This window comes from Hipposideros armiger, unplaced genomic scaffold (genome assembly GCF_001890085.2).
Source record: "Hipposideros armiger isolate ML-2016 unplaced genomic scaffold, ASM189008v1 scaffold_833, whole genome shotgun sequence".
NCBI classification, from domain to species: Eukaryota; Metazoa; Chordata; class Mammalia; order Chiroptera; family Hipposideridae; genus Hipposideros; species Hipposideros armiger.
The window spans coordinates 665654-681187 of NW_017732183.1; the positions used below are offsets into that span (position 1 = coordinate 665654).

General features: G+C 43.9%; 1 protein-coding gene across 1 annotated transcript in view; it reads left to right on the forward strand.

Moving 5' to 3' along the window:
- Nucleotides 1-15534, forward strand: part of CFAP221 (cilia and flagella associated protein 221) — a 112537-nt gene that overhangs the window by 9223 nt on the left and 87780 nt on the right. Inside the window, exons 3-6 of the mRNA XM_019629251.1 lie at nt 5042-5118; nt 6456-6542; nt 6704-6802; nt 8787-8887. Coding sequence (XP_019484796.1) covers nt 5042-5118; nt 6456-6542; nt 6704-6802; nt 8787-8887 — 364 coding nt within the window. The remainder of the gene's footprint in view (nt 1-5041; nt 5119-6455; nt 6543-6703; nt 6803-8786; nt 8888-15534) is intronic.

A 15534-nucleotide genomic window follows, 5' to 3' on the forward strand; every position in this document is an offset into this window, starting at 1 on the left:
GTGTTGGAGTGGGCAGAGGTGAGCTCTCTTCATATGAGACCTCTGAGACTCTGGCTTTGTCTGTGGTGTCACCCTCTGGCCCTGTTAGACTGCTCAGAGTGAAGAAAATCACTAGAAGAAACAGAAATGGTAGAGCTTCTCAGGAAGTGGGGCTAGGTTTTATCAGGCCATCCCCAATGAACAGAGAATGCAGTTTTCACGAGTCCATATGCATTGAAGTGGGTAGAGAGAGGATCGATCAGGAGGGGAATCTCTCAGGTGCCAAGTGTTTCCTCTCAGGAAAAGGGTTAGGATTTAAAACTGGCTAGGTACTTCACCCAACAACCTACATGGACACATTTCCTGGAACATGGCATCAAAGACCAAGGTTAATAATACATTTTGGAGCTTACTTTTCCTGGTTGTTAGGTTTGCTGTCTAGATTATGGTAGTATAAATCTAAAATAATCACTCATAAATAGTCATTGTTTATAATAAATAAACAATTCACTACCCATCCCCAGCTCCCTCACTCTCCTCATTCCCCCACCCACTTCACCCCCACCCTAGGCAACCACAATTTACTTTATTTTGGTATAGATTTGCCTATTTTGGACATTTTATATAAATGAATCATAGAACATGTGGTCTTTTGTGACTAGCTTTTTTGATTTGGCATAATGTTTTCCAGGCTCATACAACTTGTAGCATGTATCAATACTGCATTCCTTTTTATGGCTGAACAATATCCCATTGTATGGATGGTACCACACTTTGTTTACCCATTCATTTGTCCATGGATGGACATTTGGGTCTCCACTTTGGAGTTATTAGGAATAATGCTGTTGTGAACATTTGTGTACATGTTTTTGTATGGATATATTTTCAGTCCTCTTGGATATATATCAAGGAGCAAAATATTAGTTTGCTGTGGCTGCCATAACAAATTATTACTAGTTTAGGGGACTTAAAAGAACAAAATTATTCTGGATTCCAGAGTCCAAAAATCAAGGAGTCAGTAGGGCTATGCTCCCTCCAAAGCTCTTGGGAAGAACTTTTCTTTGCCTCTTCCAGCTTATGGTGGTTTACAGTATTCTTTGTTTTGTGGCTGCATAACTCTAATCTCAACTTCCATCTTCACATGGCCTTCTCCTCTGATTCCTGTGTCTTCTCTTCTATCTCTTTTTTTTTTTAAGATTTTTATTGGGGAATTGGGGGGATGGGAACAGAGCTGGGGAATTGGGGGAAGGGGAACAGACAAGTTGCTGTCATTTTGTTCTTCAGTCTAGTTGTGGAGGACGTTGCTTCACTGGCCCAAGTTGGCACCATCATTGCGCTCTTCCCGGGCGAGGCAGATCAGTCGCTGGCTTCTGGACGGCCGCTCACTGCGGCTGCTGGCCGCTCATGCTGGCTGCTGGCCGCTCATGCTGGCTGCTGGCTACATACGGTAGCCCATGGCAACCCACTGCCACAGGGGCTGCAGCCCACACCATCGCTGGCGACTCAGGGCAGCCCAGCTCCAGGTTGAGCTGTTGTTCAGCATCTTAGCTGTGGAGGGCAGTGTCACTGGCCCTCATATGTGGGATCCGAACCGGGGCCCTCTGGCGTCCCAAGCCAGTTCTTAACCATCACGCCACTCAGCCGGCCCTCTTCTCTTCTATCTCTTAAAAGGACTCTTGTTATTGGATTTAGGGTCCATCAGGATAATCCAGGATGATGTCATCTAAAGGTCCTTAATAACATCTGTAATGACCCTTTTCCCAAATAAGGTCACATTCACAGGTTCCAGGTATTAGGGTGTGGACATATTTTTTTGAGGCCACCATTCGACTCACTATTGTTTTATTTGCATTTCCTTAATGACTAATGATTTGGAACATCTTTTCATCAGCTTACTGGTCATGATGTAAAAAAGGCTTGTGGAGGAGAAGCCATTTGAAATAGTCCAAAAGCAAAGCAAGAAGTGGGGATAAGACATTCTTGGCATAGAGCAAGTCATGGTGAGAGGTTCAGAGTAAGCAAGCATGTAGCATATTTGGAGACTGGAGTGCAATCTGGTTTACCTGGATTGTAGGATTTTTGAAGGGAGGTACAAGCTTCATTCTGAAGAACAGAAGCTTTCTCTGTTTTTTGTATAGCACAGTGTCTAACACACAGACGGCACTCACTACACACTTGTGAAGTTATTGAACTCACTTTATTGTGTCAACCAATGGTTACTGGTGCCGATTCAATGCCAACAGGAATCCCCAATTTGGGGTACAGTGAAGAAGGAATTTTTATTCAGAGCAAACAGCTCAATTGTGATATAGCACGGTTGTGAGAACAGCACAACTGTGGAACAGCTCAATTATGAACCAGCATGGCTGTGGAACAGCACGGCTGTGAGGTGGCCCTGGGGTGAGGTGGCCTTGGAGAGAGACTGCTCTGCTCTGCTTCAGTCCGCTCCACCTGCTCCAGTTCATTCCGCTCTGCTGTGTTCCACTCTGCCCTGCTCTGTTCCATGGTACCCTGCTCTGTGTCAGTCTGGTATGTGCTGCTTTTCTTGTCTGGTCCAGTGAGACTTCTTCAGTGTTTCAGCTCCAGCCAGGAAAACACAGTCTTCTGTCTTCAGTGGAAAGAGGAAGTGTGCTCCTTAAGCCAGAGGGTAGCTGACTTATATAGAGAGAAGTCCCTGCCCCTGGTCCCTGATTGGTCCATCCTCATGCAAATGATGGCTCCAAATCTTCAAAGTTTGATTGATCCAAAAGGCACTTTCTTGATGGGTCAGAATGGAGCCACTCTGATTGGTCAGTATAGATGCTGATGGGGATATACCTGCACAGCTCCAAATGAACAGGAAAAGCCTCAGTCTTATTGGTTAAAATACAATTCCAGGAACTCCTTATGAGGGCTGGCTCAAATGGCAGGAACACAGTACAGCCAAGCAGTTCAGTGAAGGAGACAGGCAGTTTAGTTCAGGCTCCTCCCTGAAGTCCAATTTGCATGAGTGGCCCCTGTTTAGACATGGCCGCTAGGCTCTATTTTTAAATTTGAGCCTAGTTTACCACCAGGAGCCCTTCTTGGTAGTTGTCTTCTTTCTCAGGGTCCACAATTGGAAATGAGTGACTTGGCAGAAACTCAGTAATTCCAAATAAATACAGGGTAAAGTCTAAACAATCATAGTGCTTCTATCAGACATTAAAACAAACAGAAATAGATAAAAGTACAAAATGATTTCATCTTAATAACATTCTGGAAGCTATTGGGAGAGCAAGTCTCCTGTTTCCATCAACAAAGTTAAGCAGAAACTTAAGGCAATTACCTTGAGATTCTTGCCCAACAAGGGGGAAAATCCAACTCTGCTTTTATCTTGGTTTTACTACAGGAAACTATGCAAATTGTTCAATAATGGAATGACCGAATGTGGGTTTAAAACCAGGAAAAATTGTTCATTAACATTTGAGAATGATCCAGAACTGGTTAAAGGCTAGAAAGCCTTTTAGTTGGTTGGATTCATACTGAAATCAATGTTTTGATTTACGAGGTCTGACAATTAAGTTTGCAAACTCATCCTAGAAAAAGTGCTGAATATCATGACCTCATTGCTGAATATCATTATGGTCACCTTCGAAGTACTCTCCTTGGGGAGCTATGCACACCAATGCCAGTGCCTAGTCCACCCTTCAAAGCAATTTTGGAACTCTTTTTCTGGAATGGTCATCAGAGTTGTCATCGTATTACCCTCGATGTCCTGAATGTCATCAAATGTCTTCCTTTCAACATTTCCTTTATCTTCAGGTGAAGAAAGAAATCATTGGGGGCCAGATCAGGTGAGTAGGGAGGGTGTTCCAATACAGTTATTTGTTTACTGGCTAAAAAGTCCCTCAGAGACAGTGCTGTGTGAGCTGGTGCATTGTTGTGACGCAAGAGCCATGAATTGTTGGCAAAAAGTTCAGGTTGTCTAACTTTTTCATGTAACCTTTTTAGCACTTCCAAATAGTAAACTTGGTTAACTGTTTGTCCAGTTGGTACAAATTCATAATGAATAATCCCTCTGATATTGAAAAAGGTTAGTAACATCGTTGCAATAAGTTCGCGAACTTAATTGTTAGACCTTGTACTTTACAATTTGAAATAATTGTGTCTAGTGTTTTCAAAACCAAGACCTCTTAAATTCTTTTCCCTCTGCAGCAAGGTTTTGTCTGGGAAACTATATTTGTTAAGTACATAATTAATCATTTTCCCCATAAGAAAACTTATGTTGTTGCCAGCCCAAAACAAAGTTGTTAGCCTATACAGCCTTATCATACATAAGTTAACAGTTCCTTCAGGCCTTCTGAAATAATAGTATTAATTTTCAATTCCCTACTGCAGCCATTAGAGACCCGCCTCTCCCAAGATCTTGGGTCTCAAAACTGGGGCCATGAATCCCAGCAGCCCGTCCTCCATGTGTGAGGGTGGGGAGAGGTGAAGCCCCGGTGTAAACACAGTGCATCTTTCTGGAGCATCACGTTTACTCTCTCGTTTTGGAGGAATGCATTATAGAGGGAAATTTTAGAGTAAAATGCATGACCAACACGTATTTTAAGATAAAAACACTTTAAAGAACTTATAGGGCTGCTTGAATTTTGTCCTCCTGTCCCCGGGTTAAGTAAGTGTTAACCTTCTTTGAGAAGCCGTGCCACTGAAAGGAGGTGTTAAAAGATCCCCAACTTGGAGTCTGAAATGTTGTGTTTGGGAAAATTCCATGGTAAGTACTTGGGGTTAAACGTTAGCCCCTACTGACCTGACCCCAAGGAGAGGATTTTGTCCTGCTCTGTAGACAGGAAGACTGGGCTCCCCTGAGGGGACTTGGAAGGGAGCCTGTGAGCAGCAGAGATGGGAGGGAGAGTGGAGAGGTGTGGGCAATACTTGGGAAATTCCTGTAAATCGTGAGTAAAATCCTTTAAATCCATTGGTTGGGTGGTTTTTTGCTTGTTTGTTGCAGGGGACAGTTCTGAAAAACTGAAGCAAGGGCTGAATTGCATGTGGTGCCCTGTGGAGGTAGTAGCATCAAGATCATGAGGACCCCCAGGGGCAGGAGAGGTTCAGCCCCCAGGGCAACAGAGATCTTGGAGGGATTGGGGACATCTACTGACCCCAAAATTGGAAGACAGGGTAGGATTTTAGGCACTCCTCAAGGGTAACACTGAGTTACACATGTTTTCTTATGTTTTCAAATAAACTTTTATTATTAATTTAAAATACACTTTCTAAACACTCCTTTAACAGCCCTCCCTCCATGACTAGCATGGGGACAGAGCTCTTTGTGAAGGCTTCCAAGACCTGGGGCTGAGTGGCTACTCTCCCTCTCCAGGCAGGTCCCACCACCCCAGGGCTTCGGGTGTGTTGGGCAGAGGCTCCAGACATCCTGAGTCCCAGCATACCTGTCCTCCCGGGCTCTCTTGGAAGAACCAATTGCTCTCATGGGTAGGGCCCCAGGAGTGCACACCTTCACCAAGGTTGCTCCTAGGCATGGCCCCTTGGATATCAAGAGAGGCCTTGGTAACTATGTTTATTTTTTATTTTTTTAAGGCATTTAACATATTAAAAAAAAGAAGATATGCCAAAACTGGGTCACAAAAATCGTGGTACTTTACGAATGTTCACAGGTGATAAATGAGAACTTTTAACAAATGCAAACACCAGTGTAACCTCACCAGGAAATAATTTCTGAAATCTAATTTAGGGCTTTGATGAATGTGAGGCCTCAGGCAGTGGGCCCAGTGACAAGCCCAGCCTCCGGCCTAGACTATGGAAACCAAGGCCTTTTAACTATCCCCTGGCCCAGGTGAAGTCCGGATCCCCAGAACCCAAAGATCTTGCTCCCCTCTCAGGCAGAGGAAGGAAAAACACCTTTACTCAGAGACTCTGTCAATTGATCCAGCGAGTTGTCCTTTCTCATGAGGATGGCCTCCTATTACCATCAGAGAACGCCTGACCTTGAGGTTTTTAATTTGCCCCAAAGATGGATTGGAGGCTGCCTCAGCCACACTCTTTTTCCCATTTTTTTTGACTGCCTACGTGTCTCGGAGCCCCAGTAGCAGTGGCATGTAATTAGAGAAACTGTGGGAGTTGGTTGGTGGCTGGCTTTTTAGCTTAGTTGAGTCACAGGACTAAGTTGAGTTCAACAAGAAGGCACACAGGGTAACCGGTCAGGATTGTTGGGGGAGGATATGGGCCTTGGGGGACACGGGGCAAGGGGCAGGCTCTAAGGACTTCAAGGCATAGAAGGCACATGGGGCGTATTTATTCTTTAAATGGTGTTTGTTGTGCTTGTTTTATCATTCTTTAAATGGCATATGATAGATTTCAAATCTTTTGAAAAGTTAAAAAATACATTGTGTCTTCTTGAATCCCTTTTGGAACAAGATGAGGTATAAATAAATGAGGACATGAATATGCAAATAGATAAAACAGTGTGTTTATTCTGAATGCTTCTTTTTCTCTCCTAGCATCTGGTCAACATTTCCAATGATGACATACATGTTCATATCTTACCCCCGCAAACCAAATACTTTCAGATCAAGTATGTAAAAAAGGTAAACATTGTTTGATGGCCTGTTGTCCCCTGGTGTTCTTTGTTGGGTTGTGGTTTTCTGTGTCACAGGTCAGCTTGGGACGGGTATGCAGTGTTGTCACCTCAGTTTTGCTCCCTGTGTGCTCTGGGGGTTGTACCAATAGGAGCCCATTTTTCTTCTAGGAACACCACCTCGTCCCTGGTTTGTCCCTCACAGTCACCATTACATTCTCACCAGATGAGTGGCGATACTATTATGATTGCATCCGTGTTCACTGTAAGGTAAGTTTTTTAAAATCAGGTTTTTGGGGTTAGGGAGTGGTGTCAAAACTAATATCCTCAAGGGAAGAAGAAAGAGAGATGGATTGACAAGTACTGTGAAGTTTCTTAGCCCTGTGTTCCTTGTTCAGCCTGTCTGCGTGGCATGAGGGTCCTTGTCCTGTGACATGGGTCCCAGCTGGTGACTCATTAGACTTCTGAGAACTGGGGCAGAGTCACGAGACACTGTTTGTTGCAAGTTTCCCACCTGCCCTGGCCTAAAAACCTCATTTATCGTGTGTGGGAGTTGGTGAAGGCTTTTCAAATAACTGAAACACATTCCTTTAAGTGCTAGGTTAAAAAATTAGCAACAGCCCACAGATGTGTTTATAAACATTGAGGACTGGATGGTATCCTGTGTGGGAATGTCCTCAGAGGCAGCCCTGGGGGTCTACAGGGCGGTGGTAACCTGTGTGGCCTGACTCCCAATGGCTGTGCTGTGTGAGTTCGTATGAGCCTTTTCTAGGTCACCTAATTCATCCTTTGGCCTTCAGCCAGAGCCACATCTCTGTGCTGTCAATCCTTCTCTTAAAACTGTAATTTCCACCTTTGCCTCTGCTCTATATTCCAGCCCCAACTCTTGTAAAAGTTGAGAAACCTTAAGGTGAATTAAATTTAATTTTTCAAAACTGTAATGGTAGAGTATGCTTTAGTAACAAACAAGTTTCAATTTTTAAAAAGAAAAAACCAAAACAAAACTAGAATATGGCTTTCAGGAGGAATATTCTGTGTACCAAGAACAAAAATCCCTAGCCCAGGCGTCATACAGAGTGCGCCCCAGTGCGTTTTCTGCTGCTTAATAGGAATGCTAGTGATATCTTGCATTTATGTGGCACTTTTCACCTTTTAAGGCTGTCACCTGCTTTAATTCTCAAAAACACCTGTAAGGAACGGCAGAATTATCCCCATTTGGCAAAGGCAGAAATGAGGCCTGGAGAGGTTAAAGGTCATGCTTAAGGGTATACATTACACAGGACTAGAAGCAGCCCCCTGCCCCTCTTCCAGTTCACTGTTTACTAATCAGCAGTCTGGGTCCACTGATACTGTGCTGGTTTCTCTTTCTCTCAGGCCACCAACAATTGTGTTTCCCTATAACTTTCTACTATAGAAACAGACACACTGCTGTCTTCCTGTCTACACGAAGGCATCATTACCTTTAGCATTCCCGAATAATAGTGAATATTATGTCAACGAAATATATTTATATTTTTTTACACTTTGTTTATAGCGAAGAAAACTCAGTATTTTTTTTTTTAAGATTTTATTGGGGAATTGGGTAAGAGGAACAGCCAAGTTGTTGTCCTTCAATCTTAATTATGGAGGGCGCAGCTAGCTCAGCTCCAAGTCCAGTCGTCATCCGGCCGCCCATTGGCAGCTCGCGGCAGCTCAGCTCAAAGTGCTGTGTTCAATCTTAGTTGCAGGTGGGTGTAGCCCACCATCCCATGTAGGAGTTGAACCAGCAACCCTGTTGCTAAGAGCACTAGCTCTAACCCTGAGCTGTCTGGCTGTCAGATGCAGCTCAGGGTAGCTCAGCTCAAGGTGCTGTGTTCAATCTTTTGCAGGTGGGCGTGGCTCACCATCCCATGTGGGAGTCCAGCCAGCAACCTTGTTGTTAGGAGCATGTGCTCTCACCAGCTGAGCCATCCTGCCACCTGTTGGCAGCTCAGCGGCAGCTCAGCTCGGGCACAGCTCACTGGCCCATGTGGGAATCAAAACGGTGACCCTGTTGCTCAGAGCTCGCGCTGTTAACCAACTCAGCCACTTGGCAGGCCCCAGAAGAAACTCAGTATTTTAAATGGTATATTTAAGCACTCAGGCTCTTTTAGGAGATTTTTTTTCTGGAAATATTTTTTAATGATAGAAAACAAAATAAGAAATTACGTGTCTACAAGTTTAAAACTTGTAGTCTTCGGTATGGTAAACTTGACTTTTTTCCCATTAATTTCAGGGTGATGACACTTTGCTTATTCCCATCCATGCCTATCCTGTCATGAACACCCCGGACTTTCCCTCATTTATAAATCTATCGAATGTTCTACTTGGTGAAAGGTGAGTTTCCAAAACGCACTACCAAAATGTCATAGGATGGGAAAAGTTAAGAGATACTCACATATGTAAAAACTTAGATTTGCATTTTTCCTAGTGGAAGATTATCTTTCTAGCTGAGTTAGACTGAAATTGTAGTTACAAAGGAAACACACACACACATACACACACACACCAAAAACCCCAGGTCAAAATATCATATGCAAGAAAGGGAATTTATTGGGTCATTTAACTGAAAGGGGCAAGATGAATCTTCAGGGATGGCTGGGTCCCAGAGTTTGAATTAGGTTGCAGGAACTGGCCCCTCCCCGTATGTTGGTTTTCTGCAGGCTTCTTTCTCAGCAGGCTCCTCATCATGGTGGCAAGACAGCTGTCAGAAGCTCCAAATACTGTTGGCACCAGGGGTGGTTGAGGGGCCAGAGCAGTTGCGGGTATTTAAACAGAAGTCTAAGGATTGAGTTTTATTGGACCAACTTGGATGTCATGCCCATCCATTAGCCAATCTCTGTTTTTAGATGAAGTGGGAAAATGGAGGCAGGGAAGACAAAAGACAGTGACCATAGAAGCCAGATCTCAGATTCCCCCTCCTTCTTATGGGAAAAGAGTTCATGATTCCAGTTGTAATTTAAGGTATGTCTTGTTTATATTTATTTATTAAATAAATAAATATTCAGTAAATATTTATTACATACCTATTACCAGGCACAATGCTTTCTGTCCCTAGGGACATAATGAAGCTGGATATTGTGCTGTTAGGTATTGAGATAGAATGGCCATACCAGTTGTTAAAATATTGAATACGCCTCTGCTCGTTGGGAAATATATACTGTCCTGAGCAACCCCCCATCCCTCCAACCCAGTTGCCTGGCCCCTCTCCTGCCTTCCCTTCACCTCCCAATGATTCAGGAACGAAGTTGTTAATAACTAGCAATGTGGGGGTGGGGGAGGCACCTGCAGGATGGGGTTCCAGCCTCATATTCATTTTAATTGAGTATTGCCTGTGAAGTCCTGATTGGTTGATACTTTGAATGCCACCCATGGTAAAAAGAGTAGACACACATAGCCAAGTGTTCTGATCCTGAAGGTCTTGGAGTCTAATGAGGATGGGGGCATGTCATCAATTCATCACATCAATTGCTAAGTGCTATAATAGAGGCACACACAGGGTCCAGTGTACGCCCAGAAGAGGGAGCACAGAAGTGACTGGAGAGATGGGGAAAGTCCTCATTCCTATGGGGGTGACATCTGGTTATCTAAGAGGACACCATGGGGGTGGGGTGTGAGGGTGACACTCCAGGCAGGGAAATAGCATGTACAAAGACATGGTGGCAAAGGAAAGCGGGGACTACACTTTTTAGGTGCTAAAGGGCCACTGAGGATTTTAATCCACCCAGTAACGGGCAAATGCTAGATGTCCCTCAGTACAGGCCCGGACAGTGAGCAAAGACTGGGCTTCAGCATATTACGGGGTAAAGGTAAGTTCAGGTGCTTGCGGGCAGCACTGAGCAAGGAGGGGGTACAAGCTGCGAGAGTTAGAGAGAGAGGTAACCGAACCCTTTCCGTGATAGGGGGACCAATGCACGCGAGTTTCAGAACCCTTCCTTTTTAGTACCATGTTGTCCTTGGGTGAAATCCTTACATTTAGATCTGGAACAATTGGTTCAGCTGATGTGTGACCCTCTTCTCCCACCCTCCCATGAGCTTCTGACTCACCATCTGTTTGCACTCTGTTTTTTAAACCAACTCTTTAAGAATTACAAATAATACTACATACAAAAGAATATATAATAATCTGCACAAATTAAAGAATAATAAAATATATAATGAACAATTGTTTTAAGACATAACACATTTCCAGTAACTTTGCAGCCACTATTCTGAATTGTGTGATAATCATTTCTTTGATTTCTCTTAATAGTTTTGACACATACATATGCATACCTAAATAACACATTGTTTAGTTTTGCTAGTGTTTGATCTTTATATAAATGGAATCATACTATATGTAAGTTCTTTTGTAACTTGCTTTTTTTCATTTATTAATATGTTTTTGGATTCAGCCGTGTTAATACATATAGTATATAGTTCACAGCTGTAGTATCTACTGTGTATGGATATACCACAATTTTTTCATCTGCTCTACTGCTAATGGACCTATGGGTTGTTTTCACTCTGTTTTTTTGGCTGTGCCCAACACCGCTGTTGTATATCTTTGTATATGGCCTGAGGCACATGTTCTAGGGTTTCTCCTGGGTATATGCCTAGAAGTGGAATTGCAGGTTCAGCACAAGTTCAATGTTACTGTGTAATGCAAATTGTTTTCCAAAATGTTTTTACCCATTCATATACCCACCTGAAGTACCTGAAAATATGTTTTCATACATCACTGCCAACAATGGGTATTATCAGACTTTTGCATTTTGGGTGAATATATTCTTGGCTCCTTGTTCTTCTATTATGTTTATTTCCCCAAAAACATTCTGCCAGAATTCTATCGCAGTGCTTCCTCTCTTCCCCTCATCAACCCCTCCTGTCTTCACATAGTCCTTCTCAGTAGTAAGTGGTCTGTTCAGGGACCCTTTGTTAGGTGAATCTCTCCTGGTGGGACTCACTCACTCGATGTATTTTGAGACCAAACAGCTATTTTCTTTAAATGGGTGAATAGATAAATTTTTACCAAAATCAAAGTGGCAGGAAACAACTAACTTCCTAGTCCTTCCTTCTTTCCTTTCTTTTCTTTATTTCTTCCTTTCCCTCCACAGATTACTTTTTGTTTGGACCATAAACCAGGCTTATGAGAAAACAATGTTTTAATAAACTGTCAAAAATGATATGACTTATAATGCAGGAATCTGTCTTGGTTCTTAAACCACAAATTTACCAACTTTCCTAGAGGCTTTTCCAGAGCTATTTTTTTTTAATTTTTATTGGGGGTTTTGGGGGATGGGAACAGTGCTGGGGAATTGGGGGAAGGGGAACAGACTAGTTGCTGTCGTTTTGTTCTTCAGTCTAGTTGTGGAGGACGTTGCTTCACTGGCCCAAGTTGGCACCATCATTGCGCTCTTCCCGGGCGAGGCAGATCAGTCGCCAGCTTCTGGACGGCCACTCACTACGGCTGCTGGCCGCTCACGCTGGCTGCTGGCTACATACGGTAGCCCATGGCAACCCACTGCCACAGGGGCTGCAGCCTACGCCATCGCCGGTGACTCATGGCAGCCCAGCTCCAGGTTGAGCTGTTGTTCAGCATCTTAGCTGTAGAGGGCAGTGTCACTGGCCCTCATATGTGGGATCCAAACCAGGGCCCTCTGGCATTCCAAGCCAGTTCTTAACCATCGCGCCACTCGGCCGGCCCTTCCAGAGCTATTTTGAACATAATGCCCTTCATTTGTAATCAGAATGAACATTTCAGCTAAACAGTTTATTAAACTGAGTTATTGTACATAATTATGTTGTATTTAAAAAAACCTTTCAAAAGATAAGCATGCCACTTTCTTCATGCAAACATTCTGGCAGCTGGCAGTGCCTTCCCAAGACTTTATGCACTTTACTTAATAGGTTTTCTCCAGCTTTTAACTACCCAAACCATCTTAGGCTACATTCAATCCAGAACGTTTGGTAGCAGAACAAGTGTTGGTATGTGAATGGGTTTTCACACAAAATGCTCTCTACTAATCCTACGCTGCCTTGGGCATTGAAGGTATCATTTGGGTAGATTGTTTATTTAGCATTTATTCATTCAACATATCTTTATTGAATACCTACTATGTGTCAGGCACAGTGTTGGGTATTGAGGATGCAGAGATGAAGACTTGATATCATGATTATATGGACAATTGAAATGTCTAATTCAGTGTATTCTGAGGAAGGACGCCTAACCCAGCTCAGTGTAAGGGGAGTTAGGGGCAGGCAGGGTGGGAAAGCTCAAACAGTACTTCCTAGAGGAGAACATGTCTGAACTAAGTTTTGAAGAATGACTAGCAGAAGAAGGAAGCAGAGTATGAAAGAACGGGTGTTCAGGTAGTGCAGTAGCTTGGGCAAAGTCAGCGATATGAAATGGCATATCTGTTTGGGCCTGTCTAGGACATCTGTGTGACTGGACGTGGGTTACAAGAACTGTGGCAGGGGGAGTAGGGAGAGGGCTGGACAAGACAGGCTTTGCTGGAAAATGTAGATTTTACCCTGAGACCATCACTGAAAGGTTTAAGGAGAAAATGGCACAGTCATGTCTACCTTGTAGAAACCTCACTCTGGTGCCCCATGCAGACAAGTGGAGGGGGCACGGCCAGGACTGCTGTGGTGAGGCCAGGCATGAGACAGCAGAGGGTCTGGAACACTTCAAAAATAGGCAATGATTGTAAATATTTCAATGTGGCAGAAGTGTCTTAGGTCAGGTTCCTTAGAAGCAGAAACAGGGTTCATTGTTCACGATTTATTAAGGCATAACCCTTAAAGAGTGAAGGATGGGGTGGGGTACCTGGTCCCCCAGCCAACAGCACTTATCTGGAGAAGGTCAAGGTGAGTCATCAGTCACAGCACTCCCAGAGCTGGGCGATGTGTGCACTAGCTGGTGAAGGAGAGTGCCTCCAGTGTCCACTACAAATGTATGGCAAGCAAGTTGGTCTTTGACTTACACACCTACTTGTCAGCACGCCACCTGGCTTCATCTGGCTCTGGAATTGTACTTTCACCGAGTGATGGTATGGATTCCATGAGCAGTTGAACTGATTTGAGCTGTCGCCTGGCAGAGGTGATAATCTGGTGGGCTGTCTTCTGATTGGATAGTGCAGGATTGATGTACGCTAGCAGAACCATCACCGGATGCCTTCCCTCCCCACGACAGGGAAGGAGGCCAGGGCAGCCCCAGGACTCTCTTTAGTGGCACCAAGAGGTGTGTGGTGGGAGTGGTCCTGCCCACATGAGAGCGATAACAAGAGTTCATTGTCTATAGAAAAAATTTAAAAGACAGCAAAACCTAAGTCACTCTGCTTTTGTAGAGCACCATGTACCAACAATTCTAAATATGATTAGTGATAAAATACTCCTCCCTGCAAGCCACTTATGCTCAGAAGCATAGGAAGAAGTGATCACCTCGTTTGTGATCGCTAGTCTCGCTGTGGTCTCCAAGCTTGCCACCATCATGTTCGTTCCTATCAGCATTTCTTACCTGTGTGGCCCATTGGGCCTTCTCTCTCAGTGCTGAATTGCAGTCTAGCCCCTGTTTCTCCTCTGCCTCAGTGTGAGCTCCTGACCACCCCCACCACCATATGCACACAAATACCTTCTTCATGGGCTGCTTGTGAGATCAGGCTGTGGGACCAGAAACAGATTCACCTCTGAATGCTGCCTCTTGGAGCTTGTCCCAGCTGCGTGGCAGCTTCTGAGCCCAACCTCACCGGGTTCTCCTACCAGTCCCACCCCACACAAAGGGCAGCTCCAGTCACTGTGTCTTCGTGCGTGGGATGCCTGGCTGCTTGGAGTTCTGCCTCTGGCTCATTCTACTCTCTTCTGAGTCCCTCAACCTCAGTCTTTCCATTTGTGCCTCCTTATTGCAAGCCCAGGATGGATTTCTAAGGAATTTTTAGATTGTTGGACAAGAGTAAAGAAGTGGTCCACCAATCTTCAAATCTTGTCTGTTGAAGACTACATTTTAATCCTCAACTTGTCATTGTTTCATCATTCGTTCATTAATCCATTCTGATTTTAGCCTGTTGGCCCCTAATTTTGGCAACCGATTTAATTAAACTGTTTGGTTTGGTCCACGTGGATGTGCACATACAGTTTATTTTTTTTAAACATTTGAATTAGCTGCCAACGTTAAAAAATCAAAAGATTGCTCATAAAAATTTAGACTTATACTTTTCCTTAAAAAAAAAGCAGAAAAGGGAAGATCCAGCAATCCTGGGCTCACATTCTTGGATGATCCACTCCGTTCATCTGGGGTGGAATAGAAGCACCTCTTCAGAAGGCGCCTCAGTCCCTACCACTCTCTAGCGCCTCACACTCAGCCCTCTTTACTCATTTTTGTTACCTTCCTGGCCCGTAAGGACTTTCAATAAAGAAACTGAAAACAAGGCCAGGAAATGCAGTGTGTTTAACAGCATAGACGTCTGAGACTCTGGAGCCATTCTGCTTCAATTGCAGTGCAGGCTCTAGTTCGTGATGGCTGTGTGGCACTGAAAAATGATAACCTCTCTGGGCCTCTCAGAAGTCTCATCTGTAAAATGCAGTTCATAAGTCTACCTACCTCATAGAATTATTCTGAAGATTAAATGAGTTAAAGTGGAACTTACTAATAGCAATAATAGTTAAAAGTTTTTAATAGTTAGTAGTAAGAACAGTGCTTAGTATATAGTTAGTGATTTGTATTAGCTATCACTATCATCATCATCACCATCATCATCGCCACCATCACAACCACCACTACTCCCCCCCACCCCCACCACCAAAGAGATTTTTACCTAAAGAATGCACAAACAAGACCCAGCCAGTTTGGCTCACATATTAACAAGGTAGGTAACATATAGAGAAATTGCAATGAGAGGCTTGGTGTGGCAAGACTGGTAGCCGAGTTGAAGGTGAGCTTCCAATACTGAGTGACTGGGCTAATGGCAAAGGAGGATGTATGGGGCTCCCAAAATAGCCTGTCAGAA